The 19,857-nt window shown below is 38.9% G+C and overlaps 1 protein-coding gene across 4 annotated transcripts in view; it reads right to left on the bottom strand.

Moving 5' to 3' along the window:
- Positions 1-19,857, bottom strand: part of TNNT3 (troponin T3, fast skeletal type) — a 37,620-nt gene that overhangs the window by 5,930 nt on the left and 11,833 nt on the right. Inside the window, exons 6-14 of one of the 4 annotated variants that reach the window (XM_058157878.1) lie at positions 18,205-18,216; positions 14,135-14,159; positions 12,349-12,394; positions 11,719-11,835; positions 6,701-6,778; positions 6,385-6,498; positions 4,846-4,955; positions 4,077-4,167; positions 3,002-3,042 (exon numbers count right to left, since the gene is read on the bottom strand). In XM_058157878.1, the coding sequence (XP_058013861.1) occupies positions 3,002-3,042; positions 4,077-4,167; positions 4,846-4,955; positions 6,385-6,498; positions 6,701-6,778; positions 11,719-11,835; positions 12,349-12,394; positions 14,135-14,159; positions 18,205-18,216 (634 nt within the window). Of the gene's footprint in view, positions 1-3,001; positions 3,043-4,076; positions 4,168-4,845; positions 4,956-6,384; positions 6,499-6,700; positions 6,779-11,718; positions 11,836-12,348; positions 12,395-14,134; positions 14,160-17,835; positions 17,882-18,204; positions 18,217-19,857 lie in introns of those variants that run through there. The other 3 variants (XM_058157903.1, XM_058157895.1, XM_058157886.1) reach the window with 3 other exon arrangements.

Genomic DNA, 19,857 nt, shown 5'->3' with positions numbered 1-19,857 from the left:
AAGTACAACTATCTGTTCACCTCAAGATTACATCTATTGTATAGCTGTGGGTGCATGTCCATACATCCATGTGTGTTATGTTATTTTTCCAAGCTCGCTCAATTTTGTTTGAGTTGAGTTCCTAAACTCTCTTGATATTGTTCATTTGAGTTTGGTTTCTTATTTTTCCAAAACAAAGGGAGAAAAACTAAAGAAAACCTCACTTTTTGAAAACTGGAATGAGAGTTTGAAAACATTCTGATTTTAGATTAGCCATAATAAAAACAATTGTTGCTGAAATGTATATAAATTGTAGGTAATGGTCAAGAAGATTGATTTGTTTAACTGATGAGGGGCTAGATATAGAATGGCTCTAAAACAAGAAGTAAACCAATGAAAAAAATTGCTCCTGAAGTTAATGTTCATATTTCTTGAGAAGTGCTATACTGAAATGATGAAAGCCTCTTCAGACTTCAGGTAAAAATGAAAGAAAAAGAGGGTGTGAGAAGTAAAGAATATGAAATGGGAATTGATGGTTACTATAAATTAAGAAAATTCCAAAAATTGCTCCAGCAATAGAAATTTTCCTATGCATAAATCAAAATAGAAAAGCTGTCAGCAATATTTGAAGAAGTAATCCTTCTAAATAAAGCTATGCCCTCAGTCATGACTTGAAGTGTCTTCATAGCATCACCAACCATCACTGATATAACTTATTGCATTATTATTTTGGCACAATAGTGGCCAAATGACTCCAAAAGAAGCTATAAACTTCTTTAAACTTTAATTGGATAAATTATTTAAAACTTCATTTGCTACCATAGCAGCACAATTATTTTTTCTCATGTTTTTTCCTCCTGTCATCATAATAATTAAGAATAATTCATTTGAGTGAATCATAATAATCAAGAGTAATTCATTTGGGTGAATGCCTAGCTGAAAAAAACATTTCTATGACTGACTTAATTCTATGCTTGTGATTTTAATCATCATTACATATGGGCCGTAATAGCTCAGGCTGGTAAGAAGCCTGTTATTAGAACACAGTAGCCTGCAATTACTGCAGGTTCAAGCCCGGCCCAAGGTTGACTCAGCCTTCCATCCTTTATAAGGTAGGTAAAATGAGGACCCAGATTGTTGGGGGGGCAATAAGTTGACTTTGTAAATATACAAATAGAATGAGACTATTGCCTTATACATTGTAAGCCGCCCTGAGTCTTCGGAGAAGGGCGGGATATAAATGTAAATAAAAAAAAAATTAGGCAAAGGAAAGAAACTAAAGAAAACTAGTTCTTAGAATTCTGTGTGTATAAAGGCTGGCCAGTTAAAAAAAAGTCAAATTTGGGTTATTACAGCTGTGAACAAACACTTCCTATTTAAAAGTGATCCTGTTATTTCACAAATCAATGTTTCCAAAGAGTAAAAGAAAAACTATTCCAGGTTGTTGGGAAGACAGACTAGGAAGTGTGCTGGAAATTTAAAACCCATTTTCTAGGTTTTGGGCAGTTGCAAATTGAAAATGCTTCAATCACAATACAAATCAAAATATAATTTCTGACTTAAAAAAATAAAGAGGAGTAGAAAAAAAATAAAATGTTACCATTAGTGGCAGCATCATCCTTAATATTTCCATTGCTTTGTTCGCTATGCGATAAACATACTACTTTCCTCTTAAGAGACAGCTGGCCAATTAAGCATATTTTTTTTCTTCTAAGCAGTTCTAACCTTATTTTGCAGCAATACAATTTCCTGTACTGTAAATTCACAATATTCAAACCATAAGATGTCTTGTTCACCATCTTGGGTTCACAGGGTGGGACTTTCTTCCATGAAAAGCAGAAACAAAAAACTCCAACATTGGAAGCAACGGGACAACATGAAAAAGGAAAACTCAGCTACCCGATATACTTACTTGCTTACTTGTAGATTTTGAACACGTGCCTTGTGGAACTGAGGGCACAGATACTGAGTCTGCCTCTTAACAAGGAGTTTGATTAAGGAACTTTGTTTACCAGACTAGCATTGGTGCTTATGACTTACCTTCTTTTCTACGTGTGATGTAAGATAGACAATAGGCATGGCACTTAGATTCTTGGGTAACAAAGTTGGACAAGAAACGGCTCTAAAGGCAGTGCTTCCTTTATTTTGCTTTCTTATGAACTTTCCTTGCTATCCATCTACAGCTCAACTGTTCTTATGGGCAACAGCAATTTTCCCTTTAATTGTACAATTCTTTTTTTAAAAAATACATAGCTGTTGCCTTGGTGGCTCAGAATCAAGTTCCATATACCAATTCAGTTTTCTCTGGTTGCTTCTTTGATGCCTACTTCAATTATCTGCAGCTAATTTACTCAATTGTCAGGGATTTAGCAATTTTTGGTGCCACTTCCATATCACTGACATCTGTATTATTACTCTTGTTTTTATCCCTCCCTCCCGACTCTTGATGGTTTGAGCTATAGAAATGATTTTTTAAGACACTACAGTCACTCTATGAAGTAGCAAACTAAGATAACCACTGGATGGAGAGATCACCCTCCAGAACTGATTTTTCTGCTGGTATCACTTTTTATTCCCATTGTCCTGCATTCATTTAGAACAACATTTTCCAACTTTAGCTAGGGAATTCTGGGATTTGAAATCTATACAGTAAATCTTAAAGTTGAGAAATGCTGATTTGGATGACTGACCACCATTTTTCCAACCTGCTGTCCTCTACTATCTTTGGCTATGCCAAAGGATTATAGGAGCTGAAAGCCAACACGTCAGGCTGAGAAAGGCTGATCTACAGAATACAACATTAAATCTCTATTCGGCTACTTCTGAATTAATGCAATAAAGGTTGACAAGAAAAAAAGAGGAAGAAATGTGGCTATTTCTTGTTTTGTAAGCCAGGAATTGAATGCCAGCCTGATGTTTATCTATGCAAGTTTAGAGTTTACAGACTCCCAACATGCAGGAGGATCATGCATGTAAAAAATTTTTGCTGCTTATATCATCTGGGTGAAGTCATTGTACTTACAACTTGGACAGTGCCTGCACCCTGCAACGTAGTGATACAATCTAAGAAAGATTAAGATCATTATTGGCTTTGGGGTTCTTAACAAATTGAGTTTTTTTGCAGTAGGTACTCAGAAACATACAAGCATTCGCCTTTTAACGCTATCAGAACTTTCTCATTGTTTTGTGAGTGCATTACAAAGGATTACCTCAACCTAAAAGCAGACAACTGGTGTAAGAGGGTTGCCTTATTCTTCCCTATTTCTAAAATCAAATTCCAAGTAGAGAGAAATAACATTTGTGCAATCCACCAGTTCTCCTTTATTCTTAAGCTCAATTTTTTGTGTCCCCACCACATACTATAGAGTGTAAAGCATGTTCTATGAAAAATTAAATATGGCAAATTATTTGGCTCTATCTACAATAACAGAATTAAAACATAGGCAGAATGGTTATAACCATGCTCACAGTTTGTAGACAAATTTGGAGTATTTTCTTCCACACAATATGAAGAAGATATAATCTATTCCAATTTTTTTTTTAAAAAAACGGTGATTATCTTGTAGCATTCTCCAGACAACAGAAGAGAATGGTGCTGGCTTTTCTGCCTGCATAAATTCATATGAAGATAAGGCTGGAGAGTTAATAGAGGCTGGGGACATCAGAAGTGGGTTCATTATTAGTCTCATAGATATTTCAGTGCAGTGCTGACACTGCCTAGGAGTTATACAGATCGTTGGCTCCCCTGCTTGGCTTGGCTGTGATGGGGTTTAACATCATGAATGAGCCATCTGGTTTGTGGAGATGCTTCAAAAACAAAGATGGGCATATTAATTAAAATGACAAAGTTATTTCATAATATTTTCAGGTACATCATAGGACATATTTTAAGTAGAAGGCAGAAATCCATCCTAGGTGTACAATTAAGAAGTTATCACTCTGGGATGAAAAACTGAATTTTGTTGATAAACATTCAAAATAGTATATGGGCTTTAATGGTCTTCTACGGTCTTCAATCCAGGTTTCCGTTAGGAATATAACTGATTTCACCCTGAAAATAAACAAAAATCAAAGCCAAGGTCTCTTTTTCTACTCACATCATATTTTTGCCTCTTGATCTTCTCTAAATATTCATATTTTTCTGTCTCCAGCTCATACAGTGAGTCCCACAATTCTTTGGCTTTGTCCCTATTTATTTGTGAAGAAGTGGAGATATAACAAAGAAAGATATACAACTCAAACAATTAGCAATTGTAAAGAGACATATTTACATAAGCTCAATATTTCTTAAATTAATGGTTAAACTGGTTGAAAAACTGTTCAAATGGAAGTCCAACAGAACTGAACAATTCTAGTTTGTGGATTTCATTAATCCCCCATTTAACTTTTCCTTATGAGGATTTATTTGAACACCTAAATATAATAGAGAGCCTTCATTACTTACCCTATCTCTGGATACTTAATGAAAAAAATGAAGCATATTGGACCCAATACAGATACTTGGAGGAATCTTATTGCCCATTTTCCCCTTAAATATAGAGGCCCTACCTGGTTTTTTAAAACTAATTTACTAATGTTGCAACTGCAGGCAGAAGTTATAATTTAATCGATTCTTTGTCTTACTATATAAATTATTTTTACATTATCCATTAAAGTTAAATATTATATATTAATTTTAAATCAAATTTGATAGAATTCATCAGGATTAAATAATTATCTGGATAATAGCAAATGTTGTTTTCTTAAACATCACCTCCTTTTTTTTAATACCACAAAAAGTACTAAAACAAATTTGAGCACAAGCTCAAATCTTGTATGTACCGTAGTACAAGAGGCAGTGGGGGAGGTGGGGATAATTTTTTTTACCTCAGTTTGTCTTCACTAAGGTGATCGATATTCAGAGGTTTGCGTCTCTCTGCCAAAATTTTCTTCTTCAGTTCCCTTGCAGTTTGTTTCTTTCCTCTCTTTTGATCAGCCTGTGCAGAGCGAGTTTAAAGAGCATTAAACAGCCGGTTTGATCTAGTGGTTGAGGCACCGGGCTAGAAAGCAACAGTCTACAAGTGCAAGTCCTGCATTAGCCATTAAAACCAGCTAGGTGTCCTGGGGCCAGTCACTCCCTCACATCCCAGTTCACCTCAAAGTGTTGTTCTTGTGGGGACAATAGGAGGAGGAAGGTGTGTTGGATATATTTATGGGATATAAATAAACAAATAATCATCGCATGCATCCCATTGAAGGAATTAATGAAGAATATCAGAACCTGACAGGAGAGCAGTAATCCTGAATTGTAAAAGTGCTTGATCACAATACATATCATCCTCCATCAATGCATTGAACATAGTGCCTGGATTGTAATTTGATATACAGTAGTGGCCAAAATTGTGGAAAACTTTTGGGAATTTGGGTATTGGGTATTTTTAAAAACAAGGTAATAACACCACTCTTTTTTTGGGAATAGTACCATAAAATTATATATCAATGGAAAGATAATTTAATTAAGAATGTAATGCAATAATTTTATGAAGGATTTGCTATTAGAATAGCAGTTACAGTATAAAGAAGAAAAGTGAAACACGTAGAAAAAATGAGATATACAAAAATTATCAGTTAATACTTCGTTGGATAACCTTTAGCATGAATTATGGCCTTACAATGTCTTCCCATTGTGTGAACCAAGTCTTTTAGTTCTGCAGCTGTTATAATGTGAAACCATTATAATTATATTAATTCAGTTTTATTGCTGGGTTGCTTCTGACTAACAAGTTTGTTCAGTCGGCTCCACAGATTTTCAATTGGGTTAATGTCTGGGCTATTCCCAGGCCATTCCAGCAGTGGAATATGATTATCTTGAAAAAAGTGGTTCTATTAGCCATCAAACCTCAAAAATACACTTTTCCCAAAAGGTTTCCACAATTTTTGGCCACTACTGTATTCAGATGCCATCAGGTTAGTACTAAAGTAATTGTTTCTAAGAATTTTCCAGCATGCCTTTTTACATGTCTTTCTGATTCATTGCAGGAAATGCTCTAAAACAGGGGTCTCCAACCTTGGCAACTTTAAGACTAGTGGACTTCTGGGAGTTGAAGTCCACAAGTCTTAAAGTTGCCAAGGTTGGAGACCCCTGCTCTAGAAGCCATAAGACTTATCCCTCAGGGCTGAAGAATCATTAGATCAAAGCTAAGGGAAGTTGTAAGACTCTATCCCTCTAGCCTAAAGAAAAAAGGGAGAAAAAAACGTAAAATGGAGACTAGCAGGTCCTTCCTGTGGTGAATTTCTTTAGTCTCTTCTTGAAAGTTTTTGCCATTGTAAAATTAAGGAATTCCAAGAAATTCTTGGATAATTTTCAGATGAGCAATGCTCATTCTTGATCACATTCTGGCTTTCTCTGCCCATCAGTAAATTTACCTTAGCCAAATAGCTGCTGTATGTGGCACCCATAGAGGAGAGGGCTTTCTTCTTCTTAAAATCATCTTCAGCCTTCCTCTTGGCATCTTCCTCCTCTCTTCTTGCCTTTTCCTCCTGTGAAACAGATAGTAGAAACAAACACTGGTTCATACCTGAGACTCACAAAGGCAGAACAGAGAATTTGGGTCTGGGACATATGGTGCTTTTTGGGAAGGGGTAAGATAAAACCAGAAGTAATCATCATAACTTAACAGATCGTTTTACACTGAGGACAACGATTGAGATACCAATGACGAAAGGTTGTAGATAGACTCACAGCAAGTCTGGCCTGACGCTCCTTTTCTTTCTCAGCTCGGATTCTTTGCTGGTCAGCCCTCTCAGCTCTACGTTTTTCCTATGCATTGCAGAGAGAGGGTAGTAATTTGGTTAGATCTACATTCGGTTCCAGAACAAAACACTTTGAAAAATGTTCCTGAGAATGAACAGTTGAAATTAAATTGTGAACAGTATTAAGATGAGACTCTATAAGGAGTTCAGAGAAGAGCAACAAAGATTATTATGGGACTGGAGGCTCAAATAGATGAAGAACAGTTGCAGGAATTGGGTATGTCTAGTTTAATGAAAAGAAGGACTAGGGGAGATATGATAGCAATATGTTTCAATATCTCAGGGATTGCCACAAAGAAGAGGGAGTCAAGCTATTCTCCAAAGCACCTGAAGGCAGGACAAGAAGCAATGAATAGAAACTACCATAATCAAGGAGACAAGCAACCTAGAACTAATGAGAAATTTCTTGACATAACAATTAATCAGTGGAACGACTTGCCTCCAGAAGTTGTGGGTGCTCCAACACTGGAGGTTTTTAAGAAGGAATTGGACAATCATTTGTCTGAAATGATATAAGGTTTCCTGGTTGAGCAGGGGGTTAGACTAGAAGATCTCCAAGGTCCCTCCCAACTCTATTATTCTGTTATGACAAAAATGTTCTTAAGTTGATATAAAGGTAGTCCTTGGCTTAAAAACAATTTATTTAGTGACCATTCAAAGTTACAATGTGACTGAAAAAAGTGACTTATGACCATTTTTCACACAACCGTTGCAGCATCATGATCAAAATTCAGACAGTTGGCAACTGTCTCATATTTATTACTGGTGTCCCAGGATAATGTTATCACTTTTTGCGACGTTCTGAAAAGCAAGGTCAATGGGGAAATCAGATTCACTTAACTGTATTACTAACTTAACAACTGCAGTAATTCACTTAACAGCTATGACAAGAAAGGTGATAAACCGAGCAAAACTCAGTTAGCAATGTCTTACTTAGAAACATGAATTTTGAGCTCAATTGCGATCATAAGTTGAGGACTACCTGTAGATAAAATCAGAGGGAGTTTATATAAATGTAGCAGTCTCCTCTAGTCTACTCTTCCCACAGGGGTGTCACACTCAAGGCCCCCTTAGAAGGCCCACGGGGCTTCCCTGGAAACAGTGTAGGACCAGCCCACGGTGTGTCTGCTAGCAAAAACAGAGCCCGTTGTCGCTGGCAGAGGGCTGCAGGAGGCCGTCTAGGCCAAAAATGGGGCCCAGGGTGTGTATGCCCCTGGGCTCCATTTTCATTGGCAGATGGCTAGTAAAGCAAACTAATAATAATAATAATAATAATAATAATAATAATAATAATAATAATAATAATAATAATAATAATAATAATAATAATAATAATAATATTTTAATTTGTATACCGCCCTTCTCCCGAAGGACTCAGGGCGGTGAACAGGCAAGTAAAATACAAACAGAAACATACACAATATTAAAACAACCCTTAAGAAACTTATTCAATTAGCCAGGAAATTTAAAATAACATTACACCCCATAAAATTACAGAAATTTAAAACCCATCAAAATTCAATTAAAATTTAAAATTTAAAAATCAGGCCAGTCCAGCCATACGAAATAAATAGGTTTTAAGTTCGCGGTGAAAGGTCCTAAGGTCAGGTAGTTGTCGAAGCCCAAGGGGAAGCTCGTTCCACAGGGTAGGAGCCCCCACAGAGAAGGCCCTCCCCCTGGGGGCCGCCAGTCGACACTGTTTGGCTGACGGCACTCTGAGGAGTCCCTCTCTGTGGGAACGCACCGGACGCTGGGAGATAGAAGCCGGCAGTAGACGGTCCCGTAAGTAACCCGGTCCTAAGCCATGGAGCGCTTTAAAGGTGGTAAGCAATACCTTGAAGCGCACCCGGAAAACAACAGGTAGCCAGTGCAGTCTGCGCAGGATAGGTGTTACGTGGGAGCTCCGAACCGCTCCCTCAATAACCCGCGCAGCCGCATTCTGGACTAGCTGAAGTCTCCGAGTGCTCTTCAAGGGGAGCCCCATGTAGAGAGCATTGCAGTAGTCCAGGCGAGAGGTAACGAGAGCATGAGTGACCGTGCATAGGGCATCCCGGTCCAGGAAGGGGCGCAACTGGCGGATCAGGCGAACCTGATAAAAAGCTCTCCTGGAGACGATCGTCAAATGATCTTCAAAGGACAACCGCCCATCCAGGAGCACGCCCAAGTTGCGTACCCTTTCCATCGGGGCCAACGACTCGCCCCCGACAGACAGCCGCATCTGCAGCTGACTGTACCGGGGTGCCGGCATCCACAGCCACTCCGTCTTGGAGGGATTAAGTTTGAGCCTGTTCCTCCCCATCCAGACCCATATGGCTTCCAAATACCGGGACAGCACTTCGACAGCTTCGCTGGGGTGGCCCGGGGTGGAAAAGTACAGCTGAGTGTCATCAGCGTACAGTTGGTATCTCATCCCAAAACCACTGATGATCTCACCCAGCGGCTTCATATAGATGTTGAACAGGAGGGGTGAGAGAATCGATCCCTGCGGTACCCCACACATGAGGCACCTCGGAGTCGATCTCTGCCCCCCTGTCAACACCGTCTGTGTCCGGTCAGAAAGGTAGGAGGAGAACCACCGATAAACGGTGCCTCCCACTCCCAACCCCTCCAACCGGCGCAGCAGGATACCATGGTCGATGGTATCAAAAACCGCTGAGAGGTCTAATAGGACCAGGGCAGAGGAATAACCCTTATCTCTGGCCCTCCAGAGATCATCCACCAGTGCGACCAAAGCTGTCTCCGTACTGTATCCGGGCTGAAAGCCGGACTGGAACGGGTCTAGATAGACAGCTTCATCCAGGTACTGGAGTAGCTGACATGCCACCGCACTCTCTACAACCTTCGCCGTGAAGCGAAGATTGGAGACTGGGCGGTAATTTCCTAAAACAGCTGGGTCCAGGGAAGGCTTCTTGAGGAGAGGTCTCACCACCGCCTCTTTCAAGGCAGCGGGAAAGACCCCCTCCCGCAAAGAAGCATTTGTAATCCCCCGGAGCCAGCCTCGTGTCACCTCCTGTGTGGCCAGTACCAACCAGGAGGGGCACAGATCTAGTAAACATGTGGTGACATTCAGCCTACCCAGCAACCTGTCCATGTCCTCGGGAGTCACAGGTCAAAATTATCCCAAACCACCTCAACAAGACTGGTCTCGGAACTCTCGCCTGGATCTACCCAATTTTGATCCAATCTGTCCCGAAGCTGAACGATTTTATCATATAGATAACCGTTAAACTCCCCAGCACGCCCTTGTAGGGGGTCCTCCCGCCCCTCCTGTTGGAGGAGAGAGCAAGTCACCCAAAACAGGGCAGCCGGGCGGTTATCTACCGACGCAATGAGGGAGGAAACGTAGGAACGTTTCGCATCACTCAATGCCACTAGGTAGGTCCTGCAATAGGACCTAACTAGTGTCCGGTCAGCCTCAGAATGGCTGGATCTCCAGACACTCTCTAGGTGTCTTCTCCGGCGTTTCCTCTCCCTCAGCTCCTCGGAGAACCAAGGAGCTGGTTGAAACTGATGCCGGGTCAGAGGCCGCAAAGGCACAACACGGTCCAAAGCTCCAGCCGCGGCCTGTTCCCAGGCCGCGACTAGTTCTTCAGTCGTGTTGTGGGCCAGATTCTCGGGAAACAGCCCAAGCTCCATCAGGAACCTCTCTGGGTCCATCAGGCGCCTGGGACGGAATCAACGCATTGGTTCCATCTCCCTGCGGTGGTGGGTAGTGGTCAGAAAGTCTAGACGAAGGAGAAAATGATCTGACCATGACAAAGGTTCGACAACTAAATCAATTAAAACCAGATCATTCAACCATTGGCCAGAGATAAAAATCAAGTCTAGGGTGCCTCCCCCGACGTGATGCAAAACAAAAGAAAAGGAGAAATGTTTCCCCCTTTGCATGTGAGCATCCAAGAAGGGATGCTCAAGGAAAGACAAAGAAAAAGAAGGAAAGATGGAAAGAGAGCAAGGAAGGAAATAGAAGGAAAGCAGGGAAGGAAGAAGAAAGGAAAAGGAAGAGGGGAAGGAAAAAGAAGGTGAGGGGAGGGAGAGTGGAAGGAAGGAAGGAAGGAAGGAAGGAAGGAAGGAAGGAAGGAAGGAAGGAAGGAAGGAAGGAAGGAAGGAAGGAAGGAAAGTCTTGCCTTAGCACTTGGCCACCAGCAGCCCTGCTGCCCTTTTGCCATTCCCTTCTCCCCTTCTCCTGACCTCTCCTGGTGGTCTCCCATCCTATCGCTGAGGATGCTTTGGTTACAAAGCCATGTCTCCTTGTGTGGAGGGGGAATGACCCACACACTTTGCCCTCCCACACACACCATGAGCAACCTGGCCAAAAAGAATGAGCACATCAGCAGCAGCCTCGAGGAGGTAAATGCAGCCGGGCACTCTCTCAGGGAAGCGGGGTTGGCCTGGGCTGTGGGGTCCTGGTGCCCTGGGAGCTTGAGGGCTGAGCTGGGCCCTCCACTGCACTCCATCTGGGGGTCCTCTGCATGGCCTGAGATGAGACAGTGAGGCTCCTCTGGAGGACAAGGGTTTGGCGCTCTCCCTGGTCTCGCCTTCCTCTCCTGGAAACAATGGATCCCTCAGCCCTGCCTGAGCCACCACAAGTGCCCCTGACATAAGTGACTTTGAGCTGGCCATGCCCCCCCCCCAGCCATTGTCCCCCCCAAGGTCAAACACAACCCTCATGAAATCAACTTTGACACCCCTGCACTAAAAGGATTACTTTTCTTAGGTCCCAAATGACTAGTAACACCATTTGTATAAGAATTATATATTGTCCTTTCAAGCTGTATGAATGGGCATATAGACACATAGAAGAAGACATGACTACTCATAAAAATTCTTACATGCAATTTATGTTCAGCAAAAAAATATCATTGGCTCCCTTAACATTTAATTTCATTCATGGTCTATACTCGTGCTGAAGACCTTACAATAGTTGACTACTTGAGGAAAACTTACAATTCTCTCTTTAAGAGCCATTATATCTTCTTCCTCTTTTTTCCGGCTTTCAAAGTGATTATCAATTAAGGCCTGAAGCTCAATCAAGTCTTTGTTCTGCCTCTTCTTCTGAATATCCTGGGGAAAGAAAGGAGAGGAACAGAGGTGGTATTCAGCAGGTTCTGACCAGTTCTGAAGAACTGGTAGTGGAAATTTTGAGTAGTTTGGAGAATAGGTAAAACCACCTCTGACTGGCCCTGCCCCCACCTATTCTCTGCCTCCTGAGTCTCAGCTGATCCAGAGGAAATGGGGATTTTGCAGTAACCTTCCCCTGCCATGCCCACCAAGCCACATCACGCCCACCAAGCCATACCCACAGAATCAGTAGTAAAAAATTTTGAAACATACCACTGGAAAGGAACCAAGGTTCCATGATACCAAGTATAATTATTGGGATGGCGTAGATTCCCCCCACAGAAAACTTTACATATTCCCATTTATTGAAACCTCAATCAGTTGCATCAGTTATATCTTCTCATAGTTACAGAACTTATTCAGAAATGATTTTTATACTGTGATGAAAACCACTTTCTTGTCTAAATCTTAGACTAGTGAGACAAGAGATTCACTGGAAGAACCAGCAATACTCACATCAAAGTCTACTTTCTCACCCTCTGGGATCTTGGGTGCAGTCAACCTTTGTGGATGTTAAGAGAAAGAAAAACACATAAGATCTTGAGAAAAAATATTTCAGAAGTAAAGGGAAGAGATATTTTTTGAAAGATTTGCTTGCATGACAATTTAACTGAAATAAATTTGCCCAAATACTATTTAAGAAAATCATACTACAGGATTTGGAAAGTTGAACTCAAAACTGTTTATGGGTTTGATGCACTGTCTAGCAACCATCACATTTTTCCTCCAGTACAAAACATTAATTTTACAAAATATCCATTCCAATTCTATTAGAGAAGCATCAGAAATAGTAAATGTAATGTAAATGTAATATTAATGATTAAATTGGATTTTTTTTTGTCTGTTGAAAGCATTAGTTCTCTAGAAATGAATCTGGATGAAGATGTTGAATATCTCTCATTTAATTAATATGTAGTGGAAAGTGTGACTGAACCTCTGTACTTTTTGTGTGATGTCCAACTTTACCAAATAGTTGGGGTTTTTTTCTTATATCACCCTTCAAAACATTAGAGAAATATTTATGCTATCTGTCTCCAAATTAGTCTTCCCCAATCTGGTGCCTTCTAGATGTATGGAGATTGCAATTTCATAATCACCAATCAACAGAATTAACAGTTGGGTTTTCTGGAATTTATAGTTGTAAAACATCTGTAAGTATGAGGTTAAGGACAACTGTCACAACATATCCAACAAGATTAGTTCTGTGACCCAAAGGTGCTTTTTCAGGAGGCAACTGGACTTTCTTATTTTTTTCTTTTGAAGATGTTTCGCTTCTCATCCAAGAAGCTTCTTCAGCTCTGCAGGATAGTGGGGAATGGAAGGGTTTACATTCCTTGCAGACAGCTGGTAATCTGCATCCTCTAGGGGGCGTTGAAGTACTTGGAATTTATCTGTGTCCTCAGGGTCACCTGAGTCGTGCTCCTGGTTCCTGTAGTCTGCAATTTCCATTCCTACTGCCACACCATTCAAAGGGTGTTCATCCCTAATGTATAAAAATTGCAGACTATAGGAACAGGAGCACTACTCAGGTGAACCTGAGGACACAGATAAACCTCCAAGTGCTTCAACGACCCTCTAAAACAGAGGTGTCAAACTCGATTCCATTGAGGGGCACATCAGGGTTGTGTTTCACCTCAGGGGTGGGGGCGGGGCTGGGCGGGGCATGGCCAGCTCAACATCACTTATGTCAGGGGCACCTGTGGTGGCTCGGGCAGGGCTGGGTAGATCCATTGTCTCCAGCAGAGGAAGGTGAGACCAGGGAGTACCCTAACCCAACTCTAACCCTGCTCTAAAAAGATGCAGATTACCAGCTGAATGCAAGAAATATAACTCCTTCCATTCCCCACTATCAGAGCTGAAGAAGCTTCTTGGATGAGAAGCGAAATGTTTTCACAAGAAAAAACAAGACAGTCCAGTTGCCAACTGAAAAAGCACCTTTGGGACACCAATGACCTGGATGACTGAGAATCTCCACAGGATATTAATTCTGTGCGTATTACTGGATGGACCATATGTAAATCTAATTGTGAAAACTTCTTTTTTATTCAAAAAGATCTTTACATTTCATCCTAAAATAAAATATGAAATATTTGAAAATTACGGATAAATAGAGCTAACTAAATTTTAAAGACACCAAATATCTAACTAGCTATCCTCATTTGCATTACATGAACCATAAACATTTAAAACCAAAGTCAAGAATGGCTATAATATTTCTCCATTAAACATGTTCTAAACTTACGTTGGTACTGGTCTGGGTTTCTTCTCTAAATAAAGCAAAGCAAGGGAGAAAAGGGGAAAAAAGATGAAAGCAAGAAACAAGAACAGAATAAATCCTACTTCATTTCATTTTATTTATGAAATTAAATATATGAATTACACTTTTGACATATCATAAAGACATACTCTTTGACAAACTAATTTCACTTAGGAGGAAAAAAAGTTCAGAAAAATACAAGAGCAGTCTGCACGAAAGCTTTGGAATAATATCCAGAAGGCAATAATTTCTTTTAATGACTGCATCTAGTTCTCAAATACCTTCCATAACCCCATACATTATAAAAAAGGTAAAGGTAAAGGTTCCCCTCACACTAAAGTGCTAGTCGTTCCCGACTCTAGGGGGAGGTACTCATCTCCATTTCAAAGCCAAAGAGCCAGTGCTGTCCGAAGACATCTCCGTGGTCATGTGGCCGGCATGACTAAACGCCAAATGCACATGGAACGCTGTTACCTTCCCACCCTATTTTTCTACTTGCATTTTTTACGTGCTTTTGAACTGCTAGGTTGGCAGAAGCTGGGACAAGTAACGGGAGCTCACCCTGTTATGCAGCACTAGGGATTCAAACCATTGAACTGCCGACCTTTTGATCGACAAGCTCAGTGTCTTAGCCACTGAACCACCACGTCACCATCACCGTCATACATTATATATGAGTTCAAAGAATTCAGTCTTGCATTGCTCTTACTGACTTTTTTTAATTTTGGTTTTGTGGTGATATTTCAGCACAAAAGTTCATTACTTTTTGAATGTAATACTTTGTACAGTACATAGTCTAACTTCAAAAAACCAATCATTCTGCTTCTGAATGCATAAAATGTCTTAAGAATACAAGTGATTGGGAAAACATGTTATATTATTCATTCAGTTCAAAACCAATCATCCTAAAGCAAAACATGACTCTCTCCTTCCTCTCTGTTAAATGAAAACAACATTTAATAACACAGACAATTAAAACAGACAATTTGCTTTGGAGTAAGAATTGCCTGATAATTTTACATATAGACATTTTTATCCAGTTTCTGAATTATTCTAATCAAAACCAGACAAGGAAGTATGCAGAAAAAATAATAAATATTGAAGGGGAAGGGGAAAATGAGATATGAAAACTATGACAAATTACAAGAATAAAACCCACTGGTTGAAAAGCATTTGTTTCTTGCACAAAATAACTTTCATATGATTATGGCATGTTCATGTTTTTTTTTTTTAACCAAACGCCCATGTCCTGTCATATTTTTTTCTAATTTTGTTACATCTTACATATCTACTACATCCATATAGAGTTCTTGGTGTTTTCTGAGCTTAGTTGTTACTTGGAAACATTTCCTTGTCCATCTGGCTAATATTTAAATAATGATGTTTTCTAGTTGGGTAATTAAATATCTCCAAACAAACAACTAAGCTATGAGAACAATGAGAACTCCATGGTTTAATCCTGAGCGAAATATATTATCTTCTATTGGTACTAAACTTATGCTAAATTATATATTGTATAATGTTCTTGCTTAAGTAGTTGTTCGACTTTTAAGAAGTTTTCCATGAACATTTGGTTTTTAAAAAAGTTTTTTTGTTTATTTGCTTCAGGAATAGGACAAATATTTATATACTTCCTGAATATAAAATAACACTAAAACCAAAGAAAATAAAAGTTAATTCTAATTCAATGTAGGTTAGGATATTTCTTTTTGAAGAAATTGGATAAAACATACAAATAAAGATTCTTTTTTTATGATGTCCTTTTTATTTTTTAATCTCGGTCATTTTCTTTCATATAAATATTCAGAGGCATACTGTAATTTCTACACAAATCCTGCCAAAAGATAAAGCCCATCCTTAAAAAGAGGTCCCACGGTGAACCGGTAGTAAAGGCAAGTAGAACCCACTCCTGGATTGCACTGATCTGAAAGTAATGAAAGGAGCCTTGGAATACTGTATTTGGCAGAACAAAAAAACTTCTAAGAATATGAGTATGGTAACTAGGCAAGGGCTTTGCCTGCTGCCAGAACAACAACAGATCACCCTAACATTTAATGAACTGCTTTTTTAAAAAAAAATCCTCTAGTTTATAAGATTGTTTGCCATGTTGTAATGAAAATAGATTTGCATTGGCATTATTCAAGAATTAGAGTGGAAAAAATAAGATAGAAGTAGAATCCTCTGGATCTTAGAGTTTCAGGTTTCTACATATATTTTTAAAATAAAAGCTAAATGAACTCATTGTCTGAGGCATCCCATCTGAGGACAAAAGGTGCTCCTGTTAATATTAGTTGAAAGGTTTAACCTGGTGCCATCTAGATATCTTGAACCATAACCTAAAGATAAAGGGAATGAAGACCATGCTTGCTAGGAGTTTAAGCACTGTAGACCAATACATTTGAGAATTCTGGGGATTATAGTCCAGCATTTGGCTGGTAATTTATAGATCCTAAGATTTAAACTGATCAACTGAAATGAGAGTGACATATTTTGCTCATACATAGAATAGAATAGAATAGAATAGAATAGAATAGAATAGAATAGAATAGAATAGAATAGAATAGAATAGAATAGAATTTTTATTGGCCAAGTGTGATTGGACACACAAGGAATTTGTCTTGGTGCATATGCTCTCAGTATACATAAAAGAATTATATTAAAGAATTGTAATGGGCTGCCTACAAAATAAAAAAAAGGCATTCAAATTTTGACTAAGTAGAAGGAGGAATGTCAGTTGCAAACACAGATCTTCATGGGCTATCACTTGGTTTAGGTCTAGTTGTAATCAAACAAGCAATTCATTCAAGAAACATCACTCTCACTAGTTCATGACAGAACACCATTCAACCTAAAAGCTGATTCACTGCCAGGAATATAGATGCAGTCCAAATTGTAAGCAATGACTCCTCAATGTTTTCCCCCCACATATACAGACATATTCCATTCAGGCACACTTTCTCTCTTATATTATAGTTCTTTGTCACAGGTATGCACACCTTTCAGTCAGAAGGAGGAGTGCCTACAACAGCTGAAAATGACCAACGGTACCACATCAACCTCATCAGAGGCTTTGTAGAATGTCTATATGGCAAGACAAAGAAAAGGGGGAAAACACTATCTTAATTCCAAAACAACTAAAAATGAAAGTAAGTTGCCTCCATAATGAGTTGGGGACAAAATGAAGGCTATTTCAGGAGGACATGTACTCTAAAAATAGTTAGTAGGACAGTTTGGGGGTATGTTGGTTAGATGTGAGGATAATCCCACTGTCACACAATGCAAACAGACTTAACAGCAGTTTTGCAGTTTGGGAAGGTAGTTTTTCAAGGCTACATCATCAGAGAGAGTTAGCCTTATCCTTTCCAAAAGAAAGGCCTCTCAAAAATCCCTTCTATCATACTAACGAAACTCTTTTTTATGTTATAACATTTTTAAATGTCATGTAAATATATTTCAACTTTGCTTTGTCTCTAAAGAATTCAAAGCACTTTAAAGACATTCTCAAGTGTGGTGGTCTGGTGTGCATACGCAGAATATTCTAGAACAATCTCCTACGAAAAACTCAACATTTTAACATTGTCCAACTCATCCTCAAGTCATTGGGAATATTGTTGAACACTGTTGGTACCACCCTGGAGAAAATAAGGAAGAGATAAAATAAAGTTGATTGAATGGGCAGTACATACCTTCTTCCCAGACTTCTATCAGAAGCATCATGGCGGAAAGAATAGTGATGTGAAGCAAAGAAGGAAAAAATATAAAAATATGAACATATGTATGACTAATGGGTAGAATGGGTGATTAATTGGTAGAATGGAAGAAAAAGAAAAGAAAAGGTCCACAGGCATTTGTGGAAGCTGTGAAAATTTGAAAAATTGTAATGGCAAGTTAATGTAGCTATGAGTATGGAGCAATAAAGCAAAAACATACTTGTTTGTGATAGTAGGTTAATAGTACTTGTTGATCTTGTTTCTTCTCTTTCAATATCCCATTCACACAAATATATATTATGTACATATTAGAGAATAGGAGGAATTGGAAGTTGTGTCACATACCTGGCTCATGAACTTCATCAGGTAAGAAGTATCATGGATCAAGATGTAACAAACCGCAAGAGAACAAAAACAAGAGTGACATGTTAATCTGAGTGTCTTTGAACTTTGAGTTTGAAAAGAAGAAGAGAAAAGAAAGTAGTAAGCAAAATCGGTAGTCATTGGTGAAGAAAGTTAATAGTCCATGTAAAAGCAGCCAAATAGCAAATCCATAGTGAATTTGCCAAGCCATAGAATTAATGCTATTTTGCTCATGAATAGTTTGTCAGCCTTGTATAAACAAAAAGGAATTCACAGTCTTATCTGCAAATAATTATTGTTGTGCTAATGCCTAGGAGTGAAATAGCAGGATGCTATGGAAATGCAGGTGTCCTTTCATTCTGCTAAAGCACAGTAATATCAAAAGTGCTCACATAGAATTATTTCCATGAAAACAAGGGGATCAGAAGTAAACATTCTTTTTTATGTTTATTTTTCTCTGGTTAGATGGCATAGTTTTAGTCATTTATCTATTAGATTTAGAAGCTGCCCAATTAGATTTTACATTTAAAAAAAGGTCCAGAATAACACAACATAAATGCCCCCACCACATGGAACAACACCCTCCCCCAATAACTGACAGGCGTTCAGCAACCATCTCATTCCCAAACCATCCTCGAGTATGTTTATGTTAAGAGTGCATTAATTCTCCAGAATAAGGTGTTATTCTGAAAAGAGTATCCTATTTTTCGTTTTTTAAAACAGTTATTCACAGAACTGCACACAAAATCTTAGGCTGACTATGATTTTATCTTTTTAGCATCAAAGAATGCAAGTCCTTGCTATGGTTATTTAGCAAATATTTCATCTATTTTTTCCTAATAAATGGAAATAAATATTCTTCTGTAAATGTTACAATATTTATGACCAATAAGAGAATCTTGCTCCAATTCCAGAAGAAAAAACCCCTCCAAAATTCATTTCTGCAGGGCCACATAAAGCTAGGATTTAGTTCTAAAACATAAACAGTGTTTTTGCAATAAAACAATCACAAGGAATAGTCCTTTATGAACATATAAACTTTTTATGCAATATAAACTTTTATGGCTACCATGTTAGTTCCCCTGCCCTTTTCAGCATATATTAAGAGAAATCCTATTTTTCCAAAAGCTAAAATCTTTTGGCTTAGGTAATTAGGACTTTTGAAGCTTGTAGCCTCAACACACCAGAAAAGCACTGAGTTGGGGCAGGTTGATGTTGTGTGAAGAGATCAGTCCCTCATTAATTCTGCAACTTTCATCCCAATTCTATGACATTTTGCCCTTGAGGTTCTGGGCAGCTCTATATTCCATACCCTTTCTTCCTATATGTAATGTATGTTAAACATTAAACTTTAAACATTAAACTTTTGCATTTCCTTGCTTCACCTTTGAATTCCTCCACACACATCTATTTAAACAATTGGTGGAATTCAGACGTTCATGCCACACATCTGGTTCAGATGAAGCACAGGTGTCAATAGAGGAGAAGCAGGATGAAACAAAGAAGAAATACAGGGTTGTTACAATAACCTTAAACTTCTGCAAGCCAAAGTTAAAATGCTTAACTCATGTTTAAAAAACAGAATGCAAACCCACAATGTGTGGAAAAATTAATGGGGAGTCAAATGTGAATGAA

The sequence above is a fragment of the Ahaetulla prasina genome, chromosome 1 (genome assembly GCF_028640845.1).
Source record: "Ahaetulla prasina isolate Xishuangbanna chromosome 1, ASM2864084v1, whole genome shotgun sequence".
NCBI classification, from domain to species: domain Eukaryota; kingdom Metazoa; phylum Chordata; class Lepidosauria; order Squamata; family Colubridae; genus Ahaetulla; species Ahaetulla prasina.
The sequence above is the reverse complement of the archived record's forward strand: the minus strand, read 5'-3'. Positions and strand labels throughout refer to the sequence as shown.